This window comes from Mus pahari, chromosome 7 (genome assembly GCF_900095145.1).
Source record: "Mus pahari chromosome 7, PAHARI_EIJ_v1.1, whole genome shotgun sequence".
NCBI classification, from domain to species: domain Eukaryota; kingdom Metazoa; phylum Chordata; class Mammalia; order Rodentia; family Muridae; genus Mus; species Mus pahari.
The window spans coordinates 95,529,748-95,557,741 of record NC_034596.1 but is presented as its reverse complement, the minus strand read 5'-3'; the positions used below and the strand labels follow the sequence as shown (position 1 = coordinate 95,557,741).

Genomic DNA, 27,994 nt, shown 5'->3' with positions numbered 1-27,994 from the left:
TCTCAATGAATTCTGCTTCTACTTCAGTGATGTCTGTGTCCTTTCAGTTTATCCATCTGCCCAACTTTAACAGTAAGTTTCGCAGAGACAGGTGGATTTCTGCGTTTGAGGACAGCCTGATCTACAAAGTGAGTTCCAGGACAGCCAGGGCTACACAGAGAAACCCTGTCTCAAAAAACCAAAAAAACCAGTAAGTTTCGCAAAGGTTGTTTGTTATAAGAGCATGATGTATCCTACATCACTGAAGGAAATACCTCTCTCCAAATCCCTTATTGACCATTAGCTGTGTATGACTGCCCAGGGTGAGTGGAAGTGATGGGGCACCATGATCTCACCCCCCCCACCCCCCCCACCCCCACCAAGACACCTACTAGTTGTACTTGGGCCTGTGATCTTCCTAGCCATGGCTTTTGACCAGATTTATAGTCCCAGATGTGAATTCTGTTCTTTGGGTTGAGTATCAGATCTAATCAAAATGCAGTTGGTTATGTCCAAAACAGATCTGCTACTATTGAGCTCATCGTGTCTGGTAACTTAGTGTTGAAATGAGATGGATAGCAAAGTGGAACTGTTGAGTGCTAAGTGTTCTATAGCAGCACACAACCCAGTTCCTGCCTGACTTCTCTGTGTCTTGCAACCAGCACGTGTGTCTTCAGCAGTAGGGTCTTAACTACTTGTTTCTCTTTAAAAAAAAAAAAATTTATTTATTTATTATATGTAGGTACACTGTAGCTGTCTTCAGACGCACCAGAAGAGGGCATCAGATCTCATTACAGATGGTTGTGAGACACCATGTAGTTGCTGGGATTTGAACTCAGGTCCTCTGGAAGAGCACTAAGCCATCTCTCCAGCCCTTTAAAGTCTCTTATATTTACATTTAGAACTTCTACAGTGACATAAAGTTGGGATTTATAACAGGCTTCTGGAGAATTACGAAGTTTACACATTTGTATGTATGGGGAAGAGAAAGTGTTTTCATTGCTTGCTTATTTAACTTTCAGCAGATACTCTACATATACAGATTTTACTTACTGTATATGTGGTTTTGTCATTATAGGTACAGTGTGTCCTAACCAGTTTTTCTTATTGTTGGGTTATTACCTAGCCATTTATAATAGATCCTTGATATACTTTGGCCTAAAGGTAGTTTTTCCCTGGTCTTTGGGAATCAACTAACATTAGGGGTTTTTCCTTTTTGTTTATAATTATATTTATTCATTATGGCCATAGTGTTATACACTCATTTGAATTTTACTTAAATATTGCATGTATCTAATGTATGGCACACTTCTACGCATGTTTTCTGGGATTTTTCCCTAGTTAGAAAAGGCACGGACAGAGTACTGTCTGGATACTTTGATACTGGTCCACTGTGTGTAGGCCCTGAAGTGACTCTAACAACAGTCTCAGTTTAGGCTGTCTTAGATACTTGCTCCTGACACTTGTACTTCAGGAGGCTATTTATTTAATTCCTTGACTTTCAGTTAGTTTTCATAAACATGAAAACATGTCATTTAGAGAATTACAGTTGTAATTACAATTATAGTTGTATCAAGTTTGATAAAAGATTGTTAAAACTTGAAATTTGTTTATTACATTTTGGGGTTTTTTGTTTTTTGCTTTTTTAAAATAGTGTGTCCTTCATCTAAGATTATTGCTTAGATTTACTGCTTGAATTTTGTTAACTACCACAAAATCTTTTTTATAGGTTCAAGGAAAGGACCCTTCAGTGGACATCACTCAGGACCTGGTAGATGAATCTGAAGAGGAGCGATTTGATGATATGTCCTCACCAGGTTTAGAATTGCCATCGTGTGAATTAAGTCGACTTGAGGAAATTGCAGAGCTTGTGGCATCATCTTTACCTTCCCCCCTCCGACGTGAGAAACTCGCACTAGCACTGGAAAATGAGGGTTATATTAAAAAGCTTTTAGAGCTTTTTCATGTGTGTGAGGATTTGGAAAACATTGAAGGACTGCACCACTTATATGAAATTATCAAAGGGATCTTCCTCTTGAATCGAACTGCTCTTTTTGAAGTTATGTTCTCTGAGGAATGTATAATGGACGTCATTGGATGCTTGGAATATGACCCAACTTTATCACAACCACGTAAACACAGGGAATTTTTAACAAAAACAGCCAAGTTTAAAGAAGTAATTCCCATATCAGATCCTGAGCTGAAACAAAAAATTCATCAGACATACAGAGTTCAGTATATACAAGATATGGTTCTCCCTACCCCTTCAGTCTTTGAAGAAAACATGTTATCAACACTTCACTCCTTTATCTTTTTCAACAAGGTAGAAATTGTTGGTATGTTACAGGTAAGTTGGGTCATTCTCCATTCCCTGTCCCGTCTGTTTCTCCCTCACTTATAAAAAGGTACCTGCTTTAATAACATCTAAAATGCTAATGATGCTTTTAAGCAAAAAAATAATTTAAGTCATTGCATCGAAACTTAATCTTGTGATATTATGGTAAATACTTTGACAATATTAATTTGCACTATGATAAATAATGATACTCTTGAGACCTCATGATTGTTGTCTGCTGGATAGGGATAGCAAGAGTGATAGCACTTGCTTAGCATGCACTGGAAGTCTAAACTTAGTCTCAGACATCATAAATTACAAAGGGAACAATTTATGGTAATAACACTAATTGTTGAAGCTAGAGTTCTTCTAGAGAACAGGAGTTTGGTCCTATTATTAGGTACCTGTAACTAGGTGTGTTTCTGTAATAGTTGAGAGTATTGGCAGTTTGGAGTCTACTTAGTTGTTACTTAGTAGCTGCTACGTGATTTGAACAGCTGTTTAACCTCTTAAGTGTCACATCTGAGGATTGGTCATATTAGTACCATAGGATACTATGAAGTGTCTGAAGATCAAGTGAAACCATACAGTAAAGTGTTGAATATTTTTGTAAAACTTAGGAGCTTTAAAAAAGGATCTCTATTAATGACTGATTTGAATGTGAACTATGTCACATAGTACTTGACAAAATGTTAGTCTATTCTAACTAAATAGTAAAAATTTTCTATTTCATGTGGGTGTGGTGTAATATTTGTACATGTCTTTACAGGTAGACACACCTTTGTACACAGGGAGGTCAGAAGGGGTCCTCTCTGGACTATGTGTCCTTATTTGTCCCTGTTTCCAACCCTACTCATTGGGGGCTGATGGTGTATACAAGACCATTCTCAGCTTGTTGCCTAGGTGCTGGGATCTCAAGCTCTCTTAAACACTGAGCTTTCTCTCCAGCCCCTCAAGTATAGTTTTCCCTATCAGTCTTTTCCATGTGTACATACAAAGTTACACACTTTACCATTGACTAGTTCCTCTGCAATACCATTAAATATTCTGATACTAAGCTCCGATGTATGTTGAAATTGGATGCCATTAGTTTTGATAAAAGAAGAAAACATGATCAGAATCATGTATTTATGCCTATTTATACTTTCTTTAAAGTAACCACCTTTATAATTGAGTGTCATAGAGAAAATGTTTGCTAAACATCTACCATAGTGAATATACTACTTATATTCACTTATATATACATACAACCAGCAAGATGGCTCAATGCTAGAAGGAGACATAATTTCCAAAAGTTATTCTCTGCCTTCCATATATGTTCTGTAGCACACCACTCCCCTTTCTTCTAATATATAGATAAATGTCATTTCTTTGTTTCTTTCTTCCTTTCTTTTTTTTTTTTTTTTTTAAAAAAAAAAAAAAAAAAAAGACTGACCTACACTGTAGTCATCATGTACTTACACTTTAGCTGGAGTAGTATTGCATGTACTCGTAGGTAAGGAAATAGATTGAAATTATCAAAATCTAGATGAGAAATGTAATGAGGAAAAATAAAATTCAGTTGGTACTGGAGCTGGTCTGTATGGCTTGTTACTTCAGAAAAATATCGTGTGATAGAATCTTTTGAGGCTTTTTCAAAATTAATATGTTAAATATTAATGTGTTAAATAATTATTTGAAATAATTTAGTGTGGTAAAGACTATATGTAATAATTATCTTCAAATAATAGATATTTTTAAGAGCTCTTATTTTAACATTTTAAAAACTTAAATCATTTTCTATGTCTTTGAAACTTGAAGAAATATTCATTTTCATCCTTACTAGAAGAAAGTTGTAGATCCTTAATTTTTACGGTTAGCTCACTTGAAACAATGAGCTTGGCAAACACTGGCTGCATTTGTATGTGTTTGTTTTACTTGACTGTTTAAGACAGGATCTCACTGAAGCTCATTCTGGCCTCCCAAGTTTCTAGCTTCCCCCACCCCACCCCACCCCACCCAAACTAGGTGCTAGGTGATTTCACAATGCTGTGATTTTAAAGTATTTGCCCCTAGGCCAAGTTTTATTGTAACCCAGCTATACTCATTCATTTGCATACTGCCTGACTATTCTCCTACAGTAATAGTAGAGTAGGAGAAATCCCTGACCTGCAGAGTATGAAACGTTTACTTTATGATTGGGTTAGGGAAAGAATCTTGTCAAAGTACAAAGATAATCTTTCTGATAGAAATATCCAGATTTGTCTTTGTTTTTGGTTTGAGACAAAGTCTCACTATGTAGCCTTGGCTGGCCTGGAGCTCAGAGAACTTCCTAGCACAGAAAATAAAGGTATGCACCCCCATGTTTGGCAGGTGTGTGTATGTGTGTGTGTGTGTGTGTGTGTGTGTGTGTGTGTGTGTGTGTGTACCTTTTACATTTTTTTCCTTTTTAATTGTCATCTTTGTTTTATCAGGCTAATTTATATCATGCTGAAATTGTATTTTATACAATCTTACCAGTAAGATACTTATATCTGTCATTTATTTCATAGGAAGATGAAAAATTTCTGACAGATTTGTTTGCACAACTAACAGATGAAGCAACAGATGAGGAAAAAAGACAAGAATTGGTAAGAAATCAGACAAATACTAGGAAGGCAAAGAAGTAAAAACCGCAATCCTTTTTTAATTTTAGATTAACCTTTTAACACTTGTCCTTTTCCTGATTTCAGGTTAACTTTTTAAAAGAATTTTGTGCATTTTCTCAAACGCTACAACCCCAAAACAGAGATGCTTTTTTCAAGACTTTGTCAAATATGGGCATATTACCAGCTTTAGAAGTCATCCTTGTAAGTTTGCTTATCTTCATTCTGAACCACCTATGTAAGCCCATATCAAAAGCTGGATGTGATGTCATACAGTTTTACTGTTTGAAATTATATCACTTCCTTCTTCCCATGCCTTTCTCTCTCTCTTAAATTAATGACCTCTCTTAATTAATATGGTGACGCATGCCTTTAATCCCAGCACTCAGGAGGCAGAGGCAGGCGGATTTCTGAGTTCGAGGCCAGCCTGGTCTACAGAGTGAGTTCCAGGACAGCCAGGGCTACACAGAGAAACCCTGTCTCGAAAAACCAAAAAAAAAAAAAAAAATAATAATAATAATAATAACCTCTTTCTTTAATAATTATGAATACATATATATATATATATAGCCAAATGTTTTATATAATAAGCAAATGATTTGAGTATAGCTGATAATTAATTCTAGCTATGTATTACATAAAGTTAACAGAAGCAATAAAATCCCAGTGTTTATAATCCCTCACGTGTTTAATTAACCGACTGCTTGGATAAAATAATTTTCTGCTGGGTGTGATGGTACACAGCTCTAATTTCAGGTAGAGGTTGGCAAATTTCTATGAGATTGAGGCTGGCCTGTCCAGGCCACTGAGAGCTATATAGTGAGACCTTGTCATTCATTCATTCATACATACATACCTACATACCTACATACATACCTACATACATACACACACATATACAAACAAACAATAATTTATCACCTTTTAAAAAATATATTTATATCTAAGTGCACTGTAGCTATCTTCAGAAGCACCAGAAGAGGATGTCAGATATCATTACAGATGGTTGTGAGCCATCATGTGGTTGCCAGGATTTGAACTCAGTACCTTCAGAAGAGCAGTCAGTGCTCTTAACCACTGAGCCATCTATCCAGCCCTATCACCTCTTTAATACTTAGCTTTGTAACCTATCAAATGAAATGTTAAAACAAAAGGCAAGGCTGAACATTATAATTCATGATCGTGCCTTTAATTCAAGCACTCCTTTTTTTTCCTTCCTTTTTTTTTTTTTTAAATAAGAAATGCTTTTAAATCTTTTTTTTCTTTTTTATTTATTTATTGTGTATACAATATTCTGTCTTCATGTATGCCTACACATCAATAGAGGAAACCAGCTCTCATAGATGGTTGTGAGCCACCATGTGGTTGCTGGGAATTGAACTCAGGACCTCTGGAAGAGCAGATAGTGCTTTTAACCTCTGACCCATTCTCCAGCCCTTTTAAATATATCTTTAGGAGGCTGGGGAGATGGGACAGATATAGCTAAGTATATAGATATATCTGTAATCCCAGAACTCATAATTAGATGGGAGTCTAAGACAGGATTGTCCATAGGCTCACAGGATAGCTAGTCTTGACTATGCAGCATAGCAGTAGACAGCAGAGAGGCCTTGCCTCCAAAGGCTTACCCTTTACCTTAGTATTTATGCTGCCTGCCTCCCATCCCATTGTTTTTGTTGTGCTTACATGGCAAGTGCTCTATCTACCAAACAATCTCTTTAACCCTTAGATAAATGTTTACAATTTTGAAAATTTAGTGTGCTGAGATCATGTTCCCCCATTCCATTCTTGCTGAACCCTGTCTTCCTTTCATGTCTTTTTCTTTTTCTTATTCTTTTTTAATGACCCACCACTAGCTTTAAGTAGGGCTACGTATACAGACAAGCATGTATAGTGACTTCTTTGCTGGAACATCAAGCAGCTTAACCAACAAAAGAGTTCCTCCCCAGCAACCATGTAAATGTTGTTTTGTTTTGTTTTGTTTTTTATGTTGTAGCCTTTTGTGGTAATTTCATTGGTAAAGTTGTTAAGATTATGAGAGACTGGTACTTTTACTTTGCAGGGCATGGATGATACACAGGTGCGAAGTGCTGCTACTGATATATTCTCATACTTGGTTGAATATAATCCATCCATGGTACGAGAGTTTGTCATGCAGGAGGCACAACAGAATGATGATGTAAGTAAGAAGTTAACAGAGCAAAAAATAACCAGCAAGGTAAATATTATTTACACTAATAGTAAGTATTTATGCATAGGAGGCTATAGCTGGGGTTATGCATTTTTAAGATCTAAACTATGCTTTTGGGGAACAGGTAGCCATAATGTCAGATAGTTCATTCTTCCCGTTAGTTTCCTCTGCCTTAGTTTATAAATTTATTATATTTGACTTCAACTTTTTTAACTGTGAAGTTGACTTGGCTATAATGTTTTATTTATACCCTTAAATCAATTGACCATTCTGAATGTGGGACTATGAGTAACTTTCATTGGAAAGCACTACCAGAGGTGGATTCTCAGAATAAATTAGATGAAAGAGATAAAATACGGCTCCTGGAAAGTATTAGGGAAGAATAAAAAAAAGCTATTGCCTGTATACTGCGGCTGTATTTAATCAGAGATTAGAATTGGTGAATTGGCTTTAAAAGTAGCTTAGACTGTGGTAGTGTAAATTGAGCGTGTGGTACATAATATGTGAAGAATCCTGAATGTGTGTGCTCTTCCACTCTGTTTTATTCAACTAATGCTTCTGGTTTTTATTCTCCTTCCAAAGTTTTAGAAGCTACTTTTTACTCAATAGACTAAACTATCTTGAATCCCTTGAGAATGGGAAAATGATGTCTCCTTTAGGGAAGAGAGTCTACAGAGTGTCAGCTTGCAGTGCTTCTTACAAAATGAAACAGCTTCTAGTTTTAAAAATCTACTGTGCCAGATTGAAGTTGAATGTCTAATAATGTCTATATTTATGGTTTGTTTTTAAAATTATAGTTGTAGAGTGCATGCAGAACTGTACCATGAATCTTATTTCACATTTTCCTTCTATGAAATAGTCCTATCTTAAAAACCAGAATATCTTGAGTAATTAAAACTAAAGGCTGTTGTTGTAGGCCCTGTAGCCACTGGGTGAGCAGACATACCTGTGTGTCTTCACACTTCACAAATGTGCATTAGGCTTCTGGATTTCATTTTCAGTCGTTTCCATAGACTGTCTGTGTCGTCTTTGTCCTTGTCTGTTTTACCACAGCACATATAGACAAATGAAAGGGGCTTGCTTGCTTTATCTCCTCATTTTTTATGTATCCCTTGTGCCAAGAACACCAGCCCTAAAAGGTCCTTGGGGGAATCAGAAGTTGGTTTTCTTGGGCATTTAAAATCCATATAATGTACTACTGTTCTGTACATTCTAGTCTCATTTTATTCAATTTATTATTTCCATAAAGGAAAACTATAAAAGTTAATGCAATGAAACCAAAGGAGATTCATAAATTCTAGCTAAGTATTCTTATTTTGAAGCCATAAATGTGAAGCTCATGTGTTTTCTGCAGAAGGCAAATGGAGTTAGTACAGAAGCAAGACATGTTTTAACACCAAACCTGACCTTGTGGAGTGGTTTTGTTGGTTTTGGTACCCCCTCCCTTCTTTAATCAGATGAGTTTAAAGATAATAGAAAAAGCCATAAGTGGTAGCACACTACTTTAATCCCAGCACACAGGAGGCACAGGCAGGCAGATCTCTTATGAGTTGTGGGGCTAGCCTTTAAGTTCCAGGCCAACCAAAGCTACATAGTGAGACTCTGAAGTGGGGGAGTACTTTTAAAATTCTTCTGGTACTATTTACTGTCTTTGAACTACCCATCAGGGAAAAGAGAACTTCCATCTATCCTGTTAAATGAATCAGTCATTCTAGCTGTAATTCTATAATACCTGTTTTAGTAATCTGTATTATGTGTATTTTTTTATCGCCAGGATATTTTGCTCATCAACCTCATTATAGAACATATGATTTGTGATACAGATCCTGAGCTTGGAGGGGCAGTCCAACTTATGGGCCTGCTTCGAACTTTAGTTGACCCAGAGAACATGCTAGCCACTGCCAATGTAAGTCATAGCCATTTCTCCTATTTCATAATAATATGTGTTTTATTGCTAACCAAAATAGTTAAAATTCATCAAAGTATTTTTGATTCCATAGAAAACAGAAAAGACTGAATTTCTGGGTTTCTTCTACAAGCACTGTATGCATGTTCTCACTGCTCCCTTACTAGCAAATACAACAGAAGACAAGCCTAGTAAAGGTAAGATACTACAGGTTCATAGTTTTCTTGAATTGTGAAGCTCAAAGCTGAGTTGTGTAACTAGATTTAAAACATTGGGGCTAGAGAAGTAACTCAAGGGTTATAAGAGCACTGATTGCTCTTCCAGAAGACTCTGGTTTGATTTCAAGCTCCCACACAGCAACTAACAACAGTCTGAACTCTAGTCCCAGGTCATCTGACACTTGGCTTCTGTGGGCACTGCACACACACATAGTCTCAGAAATATATACAGGTAAAACACTAATGCACATGAAATAAAATATAGGGCTGGAGAGATGGTTCAGCAATTAAGAACACTGATTGTTCTCTAGATGTCCTGAGTTCAATTCTCAGCAACCACATTGTGGCTCACAACCATCTATAATTGAATCCTATGCCCTCTTCTGGTATGTCTGAAGATAGCAGCAGTATACTCAAATAAATTTCTTAAAACTTTATAAATAGATTGAGATTTTTTTTTCATGTATTTTCAAGAGACTTTTAAGGTGAATTCTGTTTAAAAGCACCATAATCACAGCTAACAGAAAAGTACTTACAAAAGAAAGTCATTTGTTTCCGTGGTCTGTCGATTGGTTGGTTGGTTGGTTGGTTGGAAGATATTGTTATGGAGTCCATGTTTGTCTCAGGTCTTTTTGTTTCAGTCTCCCCAGTGCTGGGGTCACAAGTGTGTGCCATGGTAAATGGCAAACTATTATTGTTTATTCCTTAGGACTTGTACTTTGTGTGTGTGTGTGTGTGTGTGTGTGTGTGTGTGTGTGTGTGTGTGTGTGTGTGTGTGTGTGTGTGTTTAAAGAGTAGTTTTAATGTCATTATTGGGAAATTGCTGTTGAAGCTTTATCTAAAAACCCATATATTATTTTCCCTTAATAATTTCACAATGTAGTATGTTTAATTTAAAACATACTCAATTTATAGAGTATTACTGGTGTGTTAATAAAAGCTGTAACAGTATTGGTATAAAAGTGTCTTTTTTTTCCTGTCTCTGAAGTGCTAGAATTTTACATGCCTAACACATTAAATAAACTCTTGTGTAATCCTAAAAATCAAGTCTTTGAAATGTTATTTTGTTTCTGTCAGTGTTTATTTATATTGGGTAAAATTTGAGGCCTGTTTCCAAACTAACATGTTTAAGATACCCAGCATTTATAAAGAACTTATAAAAGGTACTGTGCTTATAGGTGCGAAGTTGTAGAAAAAAACTTGTAGAGACTTGGCTTACTTTACAGAGTAAAGATTAATCAGTGAGTATATTTTTGTTATGAGCTCACTGTGGGTATGAAGAAAGCACAGAATTCAATGAAATCAGAGGAAGTAGAGAGCATAATTACACCAAAGATGGAGGGTGTTTGCTGTGATTCCATACTGTTTGTTGTCTGTTCAGCATATATATGATCGTGTTTTGCTTATTTTAGATGACTTTCAAACTGCGCAGTTACTAGCACTTGTATTGGAATTGCTAACATTTTGTGTGGAGCACCATACCTATCACATAAAGAACTATATTATCAACAAGGACATTCTTCGCAGAGTGCTAGTTCTTATGGCCTCCAAGCATGCTTTCTTGGCATTATGTAAGTGCTTCTTAAAGGATTCTTTGTTAACTTTCTCTGTTACTCTGTTTTAGCTTTAAAGCTCATTGCTGAGAACATAACTGACTGGGGGGTTATCAGGCCTAGGATCTTGGTGCAAGCTCATGCCCTGATGAGTTTGGTAGGGCATAAGGAAGAACATCGTTCATTAAAAAGTTGAATGGCTAGAAGGTATCTTCCAAGTCAAGTCATATTTCTACTACTGGCCTTCCACTAAATCCTTTGGTGATTTGGTGTTATTTTAGAACCAAGTGGTAACTATACTTTAACCAAAACCAATGGTCTGTTTTTTTTTTTTCTATAACCTACAAACTGGAAAATGGTTTAATATTACTATAGAGACTGTAAAATATGTACATGTGGACCTTTACAGAGAAAGTTTGTGAACTATTTCATAGCTACAGTTTCTTTTGTTTGTTTTTGGGTTGCTGGGGGTGGGGTGGGTATTTGTTTTTATTGTTTTAACTTTTTATTGATGGTGTTTTTGCAGCCCAGGCTGGCCTTAAGCTCACAGCAAACCTCATACCTTGACTGCCTGAGTGCTGGGGTTGTAGGTGCAAGCTACCATTCCTAGCATTACACACGGTGATTTTTATTTGTATGTGACATGCTATGAATTGAGCCCAATACTGAAAACATTTGCATACACTTGACCACACTGCACCCTTGGCCCAAGAGCAATAGTACACCTTCTAACAAGATAATTCTTGTTTTGTTTTTAAGATCATTCTTAGTTACACCCTTTTTTAAAAGCTGATATTTACAATGTTGAGACCTTAGTTTATTATAGTAAAACATACTTGTGAATTAGAAATAGGTTAATCCATAGTGCTTTGTCTATGCTGTAGCCAGACTTCTTTAGTAATAAGTTTGCATATCTAAACTGCAGTTATTGGTAAGTTGACTGACCAAGTTTAGGGACACTCTGGAGGCTTGGATACTGCCAAGTTTTTGCCAGTTGGCATTTAAAGGTAAGTTTGGTTTGGTTTTTTGTTTTGTTTTTTTAAGGCTTCATGTTTTATTTAAGTTTTCACTTGTTGAGTTTCTTTGCTTGACACACGTAATGAAAATACATGTACTTGGAATATGTCTTTTTGTAAGTTGAAGAGAACATTTGACTCATTTACTTTGCACTGAACATTCAGAACACTAAATGTTAGTCATAACTTTTGTGTTATTGACAAGACTTACAATTTTCTAAAGACTACAAAAAAAAAAAATCATCTTGTACCAGTAAGCTCAGCACATACCAAGATGGGCTTTGGGGGTTAGAAAGATGGTCTTCCAGAGGATCTGAATGTGGTTGCCAACACCCACATGACAATTTATAACTGGCTATATTCCACGTTCAGGATAATCTGACACCCCCTTCTAGCATCAAACACATGGTACATAGATATACATGTGGACAGAGCACCATACATGTGAAAACATTTCCCCACATACTTACCATAGGAGAGGTGATGGTGCCAAGGCCAAGTTCTTTTAAGTCACCATAAAGAGTTGTCTATTTGGGAAAGGAGGCAGAAGGGGAAACTGAATGAATAGATTAAATTTAGATAGCTTTATTTCAGCAAAGAAAATAGCCAGATACAGTTTCATCTATAATTCTGGTACTTCAAAGGGTAGGCAGGCCTGTCTCTGAGTTCTAAGACAAGGCTACATAGAGACCCTGTCTCCAATGAGGGGGTGGGAGATAGAGGGAGATTAAACACAAGATTCTATTTCATTGAATCTGAGATTGAGTCTTTATATACTTCTCAAATTAAGGTAAGCCTCACAGTTGATGGCATGACCTTTATAATTAGTTTTATTTTCATAGTTTATTAGGAGAGATTATGAAAATCAAAATCCAACTTAATAGGAACTGAACTTAGAGAATCATAGTAATAACTTGTTCTAAGTGAATCTGATCAGGCAGTTTTCACAAGGGTGTTAACTTGAATTGTCTTATTCATGAGAGAATGATATTCTTAATTAAATGTGAAGTTAAGATGTTAAGTATAGAGCTGGGCGTGGTGGCGCAAGCCTTTAATCCCTGCACTTGGGAGGCAGAGGCAGAGGCAGGTGGATTTCTGAGTTCGAGGCCAGCCTGGTCTGCAGAGTGAGTTCCAGGACAGCCAGGGCTATATAGAGAAACCCTGTCTTGAAAAAACAAGACAAAACAAACGAACAAACAAAACAAACAAACAAGTTAAGTATAGGACAGTGGTTTGTTTTGCTATACATAGGGAACTTGAGTCCAGCAGAAGAGTGTCACACATGGAACCTAAAAGAAAAGGCCTTTTCTTTAGTTCAGCCACTCCCCGTGTCTTCTTTTCTTGTAGTATTGTAAAAAAAGAATTGTGATCCAATAAGAACTGTGTAGAGAATCATTTTATAAGATGAAAATTAAATTGGAAACTACAATTTTATCTTAGGTATATTGTATTCATCCTTTATAACTGATAAGTTACTCTGAAACCCAAATCCTTCACAAGTCGGCCTCTCTTCCCACAGTTGAGGGCAAGAGCATCTTAGACAGTAGCAGTTATCAGTACATGACGTTTATAGTGTATATAAGAACTGTATGAATTTGGTGAAGCAAGACTTAGGGTACATTGAAATAAAAAGGTATACTATTTCAGAGAGAATTCTGTAAGTTAGATGTGCATTGTAAGTAGAAAAGACAATAGTACATGCAGTATCTATTTACTGTGCCTTTTTTTTAAAGCTTTGGGGACTTTTATGTTGATGTTTCGTGTTGTTAGAAAATATTGAACTCAGGCTGGAGAAATGGATAAAAGGAGCTTGCTGCTGAGTTTGGTCCCTTGAACCTACTTGGTGGGAGAGGACCAACTCCTTTAAGCTGTCTTCTGACTTCCATATGTGAGCCACGGCACATATATTTCTCCTCTCACGCATACTAAATGGAGAACAAAAACAGAACTCTGTAAAAAGAATAAATTTAAATCTTTATTGTAAAGCCAGGGGCAGCTCAGTGGTGGAGTGCTTTACCTGGCATACTAGCATCATGAGGCCCTGACTCAATCCTGAGCATCAATGGGATGGGGTGGAGGAGGGAGCAGAGCTTCTATTATTAGTTCTATGTGTGGCAATGAAATCTTGTGTCAATGTAGTACAAAAAAATGTGATCAAAACTGAACACAAAAGATTCTCCCCCTTAATGAAGATTGGCCGCATTGTGAGCAGAAACAGTGCACTTTCCATTAAAAATGCCAATTGGGGGGCTGGTGAGATGGCTCAGCGGGTAAGAGCTCCCGACTGCTCTTCCAAAGGTACAGAGTTCAAATCCCAGCAACCACATGGTGTCTCACAACCATCTGTAATGAGATCTGACGCCCTCTTCTGGAGTGTCTGAAGACAGCTACAGTGTACTTACATATAATAAATAAATAAATCTTTAAAAAANAAAAAAAAAAAAAAAAAATGCCAATTGGGCATAACTAGGAGTTTTCTCATCTGCTTTGAATGGCTGGACTTCATAGAATTGACTGGTAACATTTGGAAAACAACTTGTTATTCAGCATCAAAGACTAATAGTATTTGATATTTTTGATGTGGGGTTGTTGGGTGTGAGTTTAAGCACGTAATTATTGATGTAAATCAGGACAAATGGAAATAAGAGAGGGAAGTATCCCCCACCCCACCCAAAAAGAAAAAAGCACCTAGAACTTCCTTCTACTATGTCAGCACTTCCTGGGTTAGGTGATCTTTTAAGGAATTGTTAAGGGTCTCGTCTGCATGTCCTGACCTCACTGAATTCTGAAAAGGTAGGAGGTTCTTTCCACATGCCTAGAACTGCATACATCGGGGTTAATGTGATGTTTTGATAGGACACAAGTCTCCACAAAGCCTGCAGAGTTAGATTACCAAATCTTAGAAGAATAGTAAGTTCTTACTTACTAAATGTTTAGTATTTACCTATTAGTCTGAGCATTTGATTTTTATCAAAACAAGTGGAGCTGTCTCACTAAGTTCCTTTGCCAGCTAACCAAAAACAAGAGAAATCACTGTTTTGGAAATAAACCCTTGTCGTGTCAGGCCTTCATTCACCACACAGAACAATAATGCCTCTTGCTACTTAAAAGGTCTTCAACCATACTTATGTTTTTAAATTTTTTCAGTAGTTTAAAAATAAAATTCAGTTAAACTATTTTGAAACTCCCTGCCCAGAGTGTTTCTTTATGAAGATACACTCTTAAATAAGTTGGATTGTTAGAGCAGTTTCTAACCAACTGTACCTAATTGGGCATCACTTGTGGACCTCTTTGTGCCAACTAAAGAGAAATTGAGCTGCTTTACTCCTCTGCCTTCCCACCCAGAAACCGTGTCAGCATGGTTGCCTGGCTACCTGCTCATGAAGGACTTGATTAATAACAAATTGGCAATTTAACGAGCCACTTCCATGATCTCCAAAGAAACCAAAATACAAACACAATATTTAATCTTGCCAACCGAAGACGATGTGACTACATGAAGTGAGTATGCTTTTTTGAACTGTTTACAGTAATTGGGACATTAACTTACTGATAATTCCATATAGGTTAAAGAGGGCTTTGCTGAAGTCTAGCTGTCTAAGTATATTTGGATCTTGATGAATGGTGACCTAAATAACACCCCATATCTCAAGATGCAAATATATATCTGCTGATCTGTAAGTTAAAGCCTAATTATTAAAAGGAAAACTAGGGGAAAATTAAAAAGCATACTCGCTGTAATGAGAATAGAGGACCGCATTTTGAAACAATCTAAATTTATATCTAAACTATGGGAAGGCAATTTTGGGGCATGCAGATTTTTGTGGTTTCTGTCTTTTTTCTTTTTTTAAAAAAAACCACATCTACAAATAAACCAGCACAAATCCATTAACTCTATAAAACAGTAAGAGTGTCCCAAAACTTGAAGATCAAATTATAGTATAGTGGATTGCCCTAATAAAACAGTGCTCTTTTTGGTTGCTTTAAAATGTATTTAAAGAGGTATGATGAAGGAATTATCACCTTAAGTATAATGATAATCTGTACTTACCTCAGCAATAAATTACATTTTGGCTGATAGTGATTGGTATATTCCCAGAACTTTTCTGGCTTTCTAAGACTTGTGTTCTATGATAACATACACTACCTTTTTTCCAGGGTGGGCAGGGTCTCCTCACATCCTCGCCCTGACTATTCTAGAGCTTCCTAGTTTTGGATTACAAGCATAAATTTTACAACCTACTGACATGACACTGTTTTGAATGCATTTTCTTCTGTACTCTTAAGGTTCATATGCTGCATACAACTGATCATGGATGTCTGTTAAATAGATTCTGTTTGTTGATCTGAGATGTAGAAGTTTGAACAGCAATACCTCTGTGTTTCAGGTGCCCTCCGTTTTAAGAGAAAAATCATTGGATTAAAAGATGAATTTTATAACCGCTACATAATGAAAAGTTTTTTATTTGAACCTGTAGTCAAAGCATTTCTCAACAACGGATCTCGTTACAATCTGATGAACTCCGCCATAATAGAAATGTTTGAATTTATTAGAGTGGTAGGTTCTGTCTTCTTACCTTAGGATTTTGGTTTAATATGTCTGAGAAACTTGAGTATCTGTTACTGGTATTTTGTCTTTAGACTGTGTGGAGAGATTTCCTTTAAGAACCATGCTACAAATCCTAAAAGTAATTCAATTTAGACTAATAAAACCCCAAAACTATCTGGCATGCTTTATAGAGCTAGAGGTGGTGGCTTGCATCTGGAATCCTAATACTCGTGAGACCCTGTCTCAAACAACAACAACAACAACAAAAGGAATTGTGATAAGATATACAGAACTTGAGAGCTGGGCAGTGGTGGCACACACTTTTAATCCCAGGAGGCAGAGGCACTCAAATATCTTGCGTCTACAGAGTGATTTCTAGGAAAGTTCCATTGAGAAACCTGTGCTGGGGAGGAAAAGAAGATACGCAGGCTTGCCTTTTTCATCATTCTGAAGTGCATTCTCTGAGGGCAGTGCTCTATATTACTGTGCAACTGCCACAGAAGTCCATCTGCTCTATAGTTGAGGTTGGCCTCATCTTGTGACAGTTCTGCCTCAGCTCTGAAAGTACTGGTATTGCAGGTGTGTGCCACTCTGTTCATTCTTGGGGAACTAGAATCACTAGGACTTGGATATACACTCTGGAAAAACCTTTGGACAGTTCCCAGGAGCGCCAAAAGCTGCAGGCTAATATATTCTTTTATCGTCTGACTACTTTAAAGTTGTACAGTAACTGTGAAATTAAATTTTAATGAGTCTTAGGAATTACCACAGTATGCCTAATCTTTTTTGTTAAAGTAATGTTTTCATATCTGAATAATTTTACTATAATTCTTTTCTGTAGGAAGATATAAAATCATTAACTGCCCATGTAATTGAGAATTATTGGAAAGCACTAGAAGATGTAGATTATGTGCAGACTTTTAAAGGATTAAAATTGAGGTTTGAGCAGCAAAGAGAAAGGCAAGACAACCCCAAACTTGATAGGTAAGTTTCTACATATTTGAATGTTTTCATCATTCTGCAGTAGATTTTTTATCTTTTACATTTGTGTTCACCCACAAGTATACTGATGGGGGATGGTGTATCCTCAGGACAAGTTGCAGGAGTTGGTTCTCTACTTCTATCATGTGGTTCTGGGGCTCGAACTGAGGTTTGTCATACTTGGCAGAATACACTCTTACACCATCTTGGCAATGCCTATGCTAGTTTTGTTCCTGAAAAGATAAATTATACTAAGATTTTCAGTCACCAACAAATTGATAATAGCAGTGAGGTCCATATGTCAGAATATTATCTTAATTTTTTTTTAAAGATTTATTTATTTATTCATTCATTTATTATGTGTAAGTGCAGTGTAGCTGTCTTCAGACACACCAGGAAAGGGCATCATATCTCATTGCAGATGGTTGTGAGCCGAGCAGTCAGTGCTCTTAACCAATGAGCCATCTCTCTAGCTCTTAGTTTTTTAAGTATAGATTATGTAAAATACCATGTACCCTCTTAAATAAACTAGATTCACATTTGCAGTTTGGGTTGGGTTTTTTTCCCCATTGTGTAAGGGGCGTGGGAGTGTGTGTATGTGTGTGTATGCACATGCATGTTGTCTGTAAGTATGTCTATGCATCAGGTGTGTGCCTGATAACCACAGAGAACAGAAGAGCGTGTTAGATTCCCTAGGACTAGAGATACAAATAACTGTGAGTGTAATTGCGTGCTAGGAATTGAACCCAGGTCCAAAATCCTGTGCCATCTCTAGCCTCTGTTTCTGTAGTATGGTTTAAAAACCTGTACATTGATCTTTAACAATTACCATTTTGGAAATAGAGAATTTGATTCTAGTAGTTTATTGGATTTGATAGGGTCCATCTTTTAATTATGTATTTGTTTCAATGTGATTTGGTTTTGGTGGTGCCAGGGATCAGCCCCAGGATAATGTTAAGCTATACCTTAACCCTTAGAGTCTTCTTCCATTTTCTTGTAGCATGCGGTCTATCTTGAGAAATCATCGATATCGACGAGATGCCAGAACACTAGAAGACGAAGAAGAGATGTGGTTCAACACTGATGAAGATGACATGGAAGATGGAGAAGCTGTGGTGTCTCCATCTGACAAAACGAAGAATGATGACGATATTATGGATCCAATAAGTAAATTTATGGAAAGGAAGAAATGTATGTTGAAACAAAGAGCAAGGGAAAGTGAGGCTCTCAGTCCCGTTCCTTTATTTCTTGTGAAAATGATTTAGTTGCTACTCTTGAGTATACAATAATTCAAAGACTCAGGATGTGGCTGAATTACTGTGTAAAGGTGTAGGCTGTTTTCCTAATGTAAGGAAGATGGTTTGGAGGTTATGGATTCTAAATGTAATACTGAAGATCATACTTCTGCATTGTAATATTTGCTAGATAAATGTATTTGGTACTTGGATAGGCTTTGTTCATAGGTTGGACTTCATTCAGGGTTGCTCCTCAGCAAAGAAATGGGCTGGTCATTCAGCTGTTTTAGTAATTCATTTGGAGGAGTTAGGGGAAAAAAATGAGTAAAAGGTGTTCTACATTCTCATTTTTAGTGAAAGAAAGTGAAGAGAAGGAGGTGCTTCTGAAAACTAATCTTTCTGGACGACAGAGCCCAAGTTTCAAACTTTCCCTGTCCAGTGGGACAAAGACTAACCTCACCAGCCAGTCATCCGCAACAAGCCTGCCTGGTTCTCCAGGATCACCTGGGTCCCCAGGCTCTCCAGGCTCTCCTGGATCCGTCCCTAAGAGTACATCTCAGACGGCAGCTATTACCACAAAGGTATATGCTTGGAGTCCCCTCATGCTGGCCCTTCCCTACCATGCTTTAAGCTTACTCAGCAGTCTTTATCCCTGGATTATCTCTTTGCTTTTCTGGAACTAGCTAGCTAAATGCTGTGAACTAAAAGGCGAGACTTCATCACAACCACTACCTGAACTTATCTGCCCAATGCAAATCTATAGTTTGCCTTTGGTATTGTTTAACTTATAAATTACAGGTTCATCTTTGCCTTTCTCAATTAGAACCCAGGTGAAAACTTGGGAGGGGAAACAAGAGTTTCTGTTTATATGTGTGGACAGACACATCAAAGCTGTGTGTAGAGGTCAGTTCTTCTGCCATGTGTGTCCCAAAGATCAAGCTTAGGTCATTAGGATTGATAGAAAGTGCTGTGCCATCTTCCTGGCCCCACAGTCTCATGTCATCTGACACTGGCAGGAGATCCCTCAGGACTAAGGCAGAGGCTGAGAGCAGAGTGATAGGAATTTTCATAGCCATTCATAGTTTCTGTTTCATGTCATAGTTTCTGTTGAAGAATCAGGGATGGGGCTGGTGAGATGGCCTAGCGGGTAAGAGCACCCGACTGCTCTTCCAAAGGTGCAGAGTTCAAATCCCAGCAACCACATGGTGACTCACAACCATCCTTAACAAGATCTGACTCCCTCTTCTGGAGTGTCTGAAGACAGCTACAGTGTACTTACATATAATAAATAAATCTTTTTTTAAAAAACTGTCTTTGACTCCAGACATACATGCAACCAATGTACCAATGCACATAAAAATAAATCTTTGGAAAAAAAAAAGAAGAAGAAGAATCGGGCTAAAAGGGAAATCCAGAAGAAGTAATGCCAGAGAAACAGAATTTCTTTCCTATCTGCCTGCATTTTGATTCCATTGTATCTTTTATATTGAAATACATTTGAGCCAGGCATTGTACTACAGTACAATGGTCAGTAATCATAGCTACTCTTGAGACTAGGAAAGGAAGATTGCTAGATCAAGGCCTGCCTGGGCCAGTTAAGACCATGGCTCAAAAGGTATACAAGAGGGCTAGGTATGTAGCAGTAGTAGATAGAGCCAGCCCTTGGCCTGAGAATGTATGAAGCCCTGGGTTCAACCCCAATACCATTTTTTTAAAAAATGAATTTTATACAGTTAGTCATAAGCCATTTTAAGTAGCTTACAAAAATATGGAAAATTTAGAATGTATAAAAATTATTTTTCAGCATGGCAGTAGTGGTGCACGCCTTTAATCTCAGTTCTTGGGAGGCAGAGGCAGGCAGATTTCTGAGTGATCTACAGAGTGAGTTTCAGGACAGCTAGGACTACACACAGAAATCCTGTCTCAACAAACAAACAAACAAAATTATATATATATATATATATATATATATATTTTATATATATATATATTTTATATATATATTTCAGCATGCTGGCATTGGGCTTATACTTTTTCTAAGCTTTTCAATGGGTAGTTTCATATGTAGTGGGTTCTTTACATAATTCTTATTTCTCAACAGGGAGGACTCGTGGGTCTGGTAGATTATCCTGATGATGATGAAGATGATGATGAGGATGAAGACAAGGAAGACACACTACCAGTGTCAAAGAAAGCAAAATTTGAGTCCTAATAATAGCAACTGCCTGTGATCATCAGTACCCGTTGACAAAACTGGTTCTTTACCCCTCCCCCCCTACAAAATCCACATCAAAGTGCAGTGGTCTCTTGTGAATGACTGACACAGATCAGCACCACACTGGACTTCTGCTCATCAAGTGCCAATTCAATGGAGCAGGAGGAGGGGGATGCCGCGCAGTTAGGGGGAAGACGTAAGCCTGTGAGCTCTCCAGCTTGGACCACACATTGCCCTTTTCTCAGGGAAGGAAATGGAAATAAAAAGCCAACAGGGCAGGGGTTTTGTCAGTGGAACTCTGGATTGACTGGTCAGTTGCTACAATCAGAACCTGCTTTCTTGGACCATGTTTGAGACTTAGAAGAATGGGTCTTTCTGCCATAGTTCCTCACTAGTAAAGAATGCCAGCAGTTTCTTTGTATAAAGAGACCTGCCTTTAAAATCATACATTCTGAACATTTTAGTCAAGCCGCAACAGGTTTGGAAAACCTTTGTGTGGGAGGGGCAAAATAAAGTATCCCTTTTTTTTTTTCTTTTTTCTTTTTTTTAAATCTGTTCCCTTTGCCCTTCAAACTGCAGATTTTTTTTCAAAGTGGGGATTTGTCCCTGCTTGATTAAAGATTAAGTGGAATTCTAGATGTGGTCATTTGTGTCATAATTTTTCTTTTTGTTTCAGTTTGTTTCTGTTTTGTTTTTTCTCTCCCCCTGGGTGTATGATTAGTTGTTGAATATATATATTTGGGACCATTAAAACTTTTTTGATGTAATATAGCCTAACGTGCTGGCACCTGCTTTACATGTGTAATTTGTGTTCTACATCACAGTTCTTAATTTGTTTAGAGTTTTATGAAAGATGGTATAGTTTTTATTGACAAAAGCAAAGTAATCTTACAACTATGTGCATACAAAAGCAATACTATTTTGTGACTAAATATTTTATATTAAAATTTGCATCAGCAGCTGTCTTGAGATTTCAGGGAAATAGAGTGGAATTTAAAACTTCAACAGTTTTGTTAAACCTAGAAACATGAAATTAGTATTCCAAAGAGATTCGGAAATTTCATATCTTGGAGAAATGACGGTACATTAAATCAAAATTGAGGATGGATGATTTAAAAGTAATACTTGACTTTTGAATAATAAAAAGAAAAGTGAAGAGTAAGAGAAATTGTATTAATTGTATGTTTCTTTTCTTTCTTTTTTTTAACATATGCCCTTTGGAATACAAGTTGTAAGTGGTGGTACCTAAACAAACATCCAAGGACCAAGTGGTACCTTATTAAAACATTATTTTTAGAGAAACCCTGTTTCCAAAAAAAAAAAAAAAAAAAAGACATTATTTTTGGGTCTGGTGATACAGCTTAATAGTAGAATGGGGTGGGACATTTTCCATTTTTCAGCTCCATTACCACCAAACAAATAATGTATTCTTAAATAGGATCTTTATTCTTAGACATACTAAAATGTTTTCAAGAAAATAAGTGAGTTCCAAAACCCTCGCTTTTTAAAGGTGGAAAGCAGAATTTACCTTGTAGTTGTAAATGAATAAAATGTTATGCCCAGGAGATGACACTATGTGGTCCTAGCTGCTTATCCTCAGTAAAAACAGGAAATTTAGAATACACTGCAGGTGGTGATGCATGCCTTTAATCCCAGCACTTGGGAAGCTGAGGCAGGTGTATCTTTCAGTTTGAGGCATAATAAAGATTTAATTCATTTCACAATAGAGCTGCTTTTTAAAAAAAATTACACTGTGCTGGAGATTGCACAGTAGTTAAAAGCACTGGCTGTTCTTTCAGAGGACCCAGGTACCTAACACCCATCTGGCTGCTCACAAACATCTGTAACTCCAGTCTCAGAGGGATCTGGTGCCTGCTGAAGGCACTGTACTTAAATGTAGTACATATATTACATTCAGGGAACACCACATTAAAAAAAAAGATTTGTATTTTAGCCAAGCAGTGGTGGAACACACCTTTAATCCCAGCATTGGAGGCAAGAGTCAGATCTCTGTAGGCCAAGATGGTCATCTCTAAGAGCAGTAAGTGTTTCTAACCACTGAGCCTTTCTCCACCCCCTTTTTGATCTTTAAAGACAGGCCCTAGGTAACTTAGAACTATCTAGACCAGATTAGCCTTCCTGAATGCTGGAGTCATTGTTCAGTGCCAGCTTGCAGGTAGACCACCTCCTGAGTCAGACTGACTATTTTGGTTTGGTTGTTCTTTTTTGGTCTCACTATGTAAACTAGTCACAGAGGTCCACCTGCCTCTGCCTCTAGAATGTAAGCCACCATACCTGAGTCAACTTACCTTGTGTGTATATAGAGGAAAGAACACTGTCTTCACTGTTACCTAGAATATTTATGTCAACTAATGATGGTATCTTAAACATTCTTTTTTCTCAGCATCTCTAGCTGAACTCAGGATCTTCCTGACTTTGCAGAATGTTTCTTGAAACACTTGCTTTGATATTGGGACCATTGGGCAGAGGACAGATTCGTGACTTGTCTCATAAATCATCCAATTATTTTAAAGAAATCTGTGTTGACCTTTGGCCATGCTCTTCAGAAATTGCTTTCTTAGTGCTTATGGTTATTTAAGCAAACTGGATGAAGGTTTGCTACAAAGTAGGTGAAAAGGAACTTCTAGTGGAGATCTACCATCAGCCGGAAATTACTGGACATTCTGCCCTGGACTCTAGTACCCTAAGTCCACACTCCTCAACTCAACTACTGTCTTGGTACCTGGTATGAATATAGTATAAATTATTTTCACCTTATACCAGTGGGTTGTTTTGCTCATTTTGTAGTATTTGAGGTGAAAAAAAATGAAAACTTAACCTCCTAAAGTCATGAAAGCTTTATAACTACTCCAGAAAACATCCTCTCTTCCACAAATGCTACCTGGTAGTTTTCAATGGGTTGTGTGTGATTGCTATTTCTTGCCCAGTTGTCCTCAAATCCTGTATGCAATTTTATCAGAACATCACTCTGGTCTTTCAACATGTTACCCAGACACCCTGTTAATCCTTGGTGAAAAGAGCTATCTAGTTTCAACCAACACCTCATATCACAGAACCTACCTCCATGTCACTCTGGAAATGTTCAGTACAGAAAAAGTGCTCAATCTACTAACTGATAGCTCATATACAGTTTCTCAACCACGAATTTCCCTTTTTAGTGGATAGAAATGGAAGGCTAGGAACCTTGTTTTGTTTTTCAAGACAGGGTTTCTCTATGTAGCTCTGGCTGTCTGGAACGCACTTTGTAGACCAGAAATCCACCTGCCTCTGCCTCCTACCTGCTGGGAGGGATTAAAGGCTTGCATCACCACTGCCCAGCCCTTTTTGTTTGTTTGTTTTTTAAACCTGGGTCTTGGGGCTGGGGAGATGGCTCAGCGGTCAAGAGCACTGACTGCTCTGACAAAGGTCCTGAGTTCAATTGCCAGCACCCACGTGGTGGCTCACAACCATCTGTAATGAGATCCGATGCCCTCTTCTGGTGTGTCTGAGGACAGCTACAGTGTACTCGCCGTATATATAAAATAAATATAACCTTAAAAAAAAAAAAAAAGCAGCTGGAATTAAAAAAAAAATCTGGGTCTTCAGTTTAGTTTTATGAAACCAGAACTCTTAATGGCATTACTAATGTGGTTTGAGTACATTTTTAATAATTCCTACTGGTGTAATGATGTATACCTTTAATCCCAGAGGCAAAGGCAGAATGATCTCTGAATCTGAGGCCAGCCTGATCTAAAAAACGAGTTCCTGAGCTACACAGAGGAGGAGCAGGGGAGAGGTAGTTTTAATAATTACTAAAATCTGGTTCTTTCCTGGCCCTACTCTTACTGTCTCTTTAGATAGTGTGGGTCAAGCACAGTTAAGGTTTCTTTTAAGCTGCTATGTAAACTCACATAACAAAGGATAGCCTCCTTATCCTGGCTTTATCTCCCAGTTGTGCCATCCATCATACCAAACAGAACAGCAAAGATGGAACTCAGACTGGCCTAGAACTTAGGGTCCTCCTGCTTCATCCTCCAATATGTCTCTCTGAGGCCAGCTTTGTATTTTAATCTTGTTTTAATCAGCTTGGGTTCAAGCAATTCAGCTCAGCTCCCAAATAAGTAGAACTTGAGACATGTGCCACTGCACCTGACTTCTGCATTGTTTGGAGACAAGCTTCATGACAATTTAGGCTAGCATTCTATTCATGAGCCTTCTTCCTCTGATGTCACATTAATGTTATCACTGCCATACATACACACAAACATACAGAAAGAAAAGTAGGTAAATTTTACAAGTTCATACAGAAATTGCTAGTTTGTGTGCTCTCATAACTTAAGCACTGCTGTAGAGGAAGGTAATACAGGTGTATGCTCTCAGCCTCCTGATGGTCCTGATGAGGCAGCTCTTGAGAAGTGCAGACCTTACATGTAAGAACCCAGGAAAGCCTGGCGTGGTGGCGCATGCCTTTAATCCCAGCACTCGGGAGGCAGAGGCAGGCGGATTTCTGAGTTCGAGGCCAGCCTGGTCTACAGAGTGAGTTCCAGGACAGCCAAGGGCTACACAGAGAAACCCTGTCTCAACCTCCCCCCCCCCCCAAAAAAAAGAACCCAGGAAAACTGGGTGTTTGGAGATTCTTCAAGTTGCTATTCAAGTACTTGAAGGTGCATCTTTGGAAGAAGGCAAGGTGGGAGGGGGCACAAACAAAAGAAGTCAAATGAGCATCAGGAAGCCCAGTATGTAAGTCCTACCCGTCCACTGATTGCTCAGCCGCCTCTAGACTAATTGAAAGGTTATGGACAGAATGTAGAATCTGGACATGTAGCTTAGTGGTACCAGCCTGGCCCGCAATATGGGAAACCCTGAATTTGGCTCCCAGCAAAAGTGTAATGGCAAGAGCATAGAAGTTTTATACTGAAAACTACAAAGTTATTGAGGGCTAAATTAAAGGGTTTGTGTAAAATAACTTTTAATGCCATGTTACCTAAATGGATAATCACTTTAATATCCCAGCACTGCAAATGATGTGTGTGTATATGTGCTCTGGGGGTTGTTGGGAAGTCAAATCCAGGGCAAATTCTCTACCACCAAACCAAATCAGCATGTGTGTGTGTGCAGTAGCTGAGCATGGATTTCAATCTAAGCTACATTTCCAACCCTAAATATGTTGATATAGTCAAAACTTGGAGGGAGATAACTACACTACACTACATCTATATCTGAAATTTTCTGCTCTTAGTCATCCACAGTCTATGCAGCAAGAATGGCATATATATTGGTTAAAATTAAATACCTAGAATTCACAGAACCTTGTGGAGAGACTCTTGTGCACTGTTTAAAAGTATCATCTGTCAATAGAAGTTGCTGGACTTTTGGCTTAGGCAGGAAATAGAAGGTGGGAGTTCCGGCAGGAAGAGAGGGACTCTGATATAGTCAGGCAAGGGAAAGATTTATCCCAAGTACTGGTGGAGATAGATGCATGAACCTGAGGAGACTTAGACTTAGACTTAGTCAAGTGCTAGCAGAAATGAACCAAAGCTATTGGCCCGGGCTGGTGTTCATATATACAAAGTCTCACAGTCGTTCTTTCAGGGAACAAAAAGGTAGAGTGGAAAAGCCTGTGGGTACAAGTAACATCCATTGTGGTAGGCATGTAATCCAAACTTAACTAAAAGTCCAAGCTTAGAGCCTGAGAAAAAACCCTGAATGGAAGTTAGGGAACAAGCATTTCCCAGATTTGCACACAATTTCCTAGCCAGGCAGAGGAAGGATATGAAATCTCCCAGAGATAGAATGATGCTTTGTTGACTTCAAATTTTTTAATGTTAATGAGACAGATAACACAGCTGCTAAGAGACATTGCATTATGGAAAAAAACAAACCAAAACAAAACCGCTGAACTAAATCAGCCTATTACAGATGAACTAACCACAGAATGGAAGGAGAGAAGTGTGTAACTCTGGGGGAGAGATTTTTGCCTTTGTTTCAACAGGAAAAGAAAAGTGGTGGATTCCTTCCAGATTTGACAAGGGGACACACCCTGAACATCTTGACTGAAAACAGAAAGAAAGAAATCATGAAGACTAATAGACCAGGTAACTTGTATTGCTGATCCCTCTACATGGAAACACCTCTGAGACTGGCTGAGACATGAAAATATCACCAGTCAAGACTTCAGCTGTACATAGCCAAGAAATCTTATTGGCTACAGAATTCTCAAGATTTATCACACCATCTTTATCTTTTTTTTTTTTTTTTTTTGGTTTTTCGAGACAGGGTTTCTCTGTATAGCCCTGGCTGTCCTGGAACTCACTTTGTAGACCAGGCTGGCCTCGGACTCAGAAATCTGCCTGCCTCTGCCTCCCGAGTGCTGGGATTAAAGGCGTGCGCCACCACGCCCGGCATCACACCATCTTTTAAATGGCATAAATAGAAATTTATATTACAGTTTGGTTATACAATCCAAACTAGCTTATAAAGAAAGACAGAGCCGGGCATGGTGGCGCACGCCTTTAATCCCAGCACTCGGGAGGCAGAGGCAGGTGGATTTCTGAGTTCGAGGCCAGCCTGGTCTACAAAGTGAGTTCCAGGACAGCCAGGGCTATACAGAGAAACCCTGTCTTGAAAAACCAAAAACAGAAAGAAAAAGAAAGACAGATGCCTTACCTGCTTGAACTTAGAGCAAAGAATCATTATTAACTGATTTGTGCATACTTCACATTTCCAAACTTATGTTAGTGCAGAAATATCTTTGAACGCTTATATGTTTGCAGAGCAAAAGGACCAGACACCAAAGAAGACAAGTAGCCCAGGTGATTCTACCTTAGATCGTTTCAATGTTGTTTCCTCAAAAATTGAATCCAGGACAATTTCAATATGGCTAGCTAGATCATCCAGCATCACAGACTGTCCCAGTCAGGACTTTAGAGAAGCCCTGAAATTTCATAGCATGCAGAGACTGGACAGCAAATGCTACAGCTAGCTTTCCTAAGAATAACCAATATACCAATTTTATTAGAGGGCTCCCAAAAGGAAAATGACACTCCCAAATCAACAGGAGGCAATTTTAAGAGAACAATATGCCCATTCCCAAGAGGTGGGTTGGATGGTTTTGGTCGTTCAGTGGATGACTGCTACTTGTCATCATTTAAGGGGGGTTGTTACAAGTTGTTATGGTCTTGGACAGGGAGGA

The 27,994-nt window shown here is 37.9% G+C and overlaps 1 protein-coding gene across 2 annotated transcripts in view; it reads left to right on the top strand.

Annotated features, from left to right (window-relative positions):
- Ppp4r3a (protein phosphatase 4 regulatory subunit 3A) overlaps nt 1-21,970 on the top strand; it is a 48,440-nt gene extending 26,470 nt beyond the window's left edge. Inside the window, exons 4-15 of one of the 2 annotated variants that reach the window (XM_021201401.1) lie at nt 1,709-2,326; nt 4,846-4,923; nt 5,026-5,142; nt 7,001-7,117; nt 8,904-9,035; nt 9,130-9,232; nt 10,666-10,824; nt 16,211-16,380; nt 17,213-17,355; nt 18,353-18,543; nt 18,942-19,168; nt 20,689-21,970. In XM_021201401.1, coding sequence (XP_021057060.1) covers nt 1,709-2,326; nt 4,846-4,923; nt 5,026-5,142; nt 7,001-7,117; nt 8,904-9,035; nt 9,130-9,232; nt 10,666-10,824; nt 16,211-16,380; nt 17,213-17,355; nt 18,353-18,543; nt 18,942-19,168; nt 20,689-20,799 — 2,166 coding nt within the window. In that variant the 3' untranslated portion in view covers nt 20,800-21,970. Of the gene's footprint in view, nt 1-1,708; nt 2,327-4,845; nt 4,924-5,025; nt 5,143-7,000; nt 7,157-8,903; nt 9,036-9,129; nt 9,233-10,665; nt 10,825-16,210; nt 16,381-17,212; nt 17,356-18,352; nt 18,544-18,941; nt 19,169-20,688 lie in introns of both variants that reach the window. The other variant, XM_021201400.1, reaches the window with a different exon arrangement.
- Nucleotides 21,971-27,994: the final 6,024 nt, after the last annotated feature.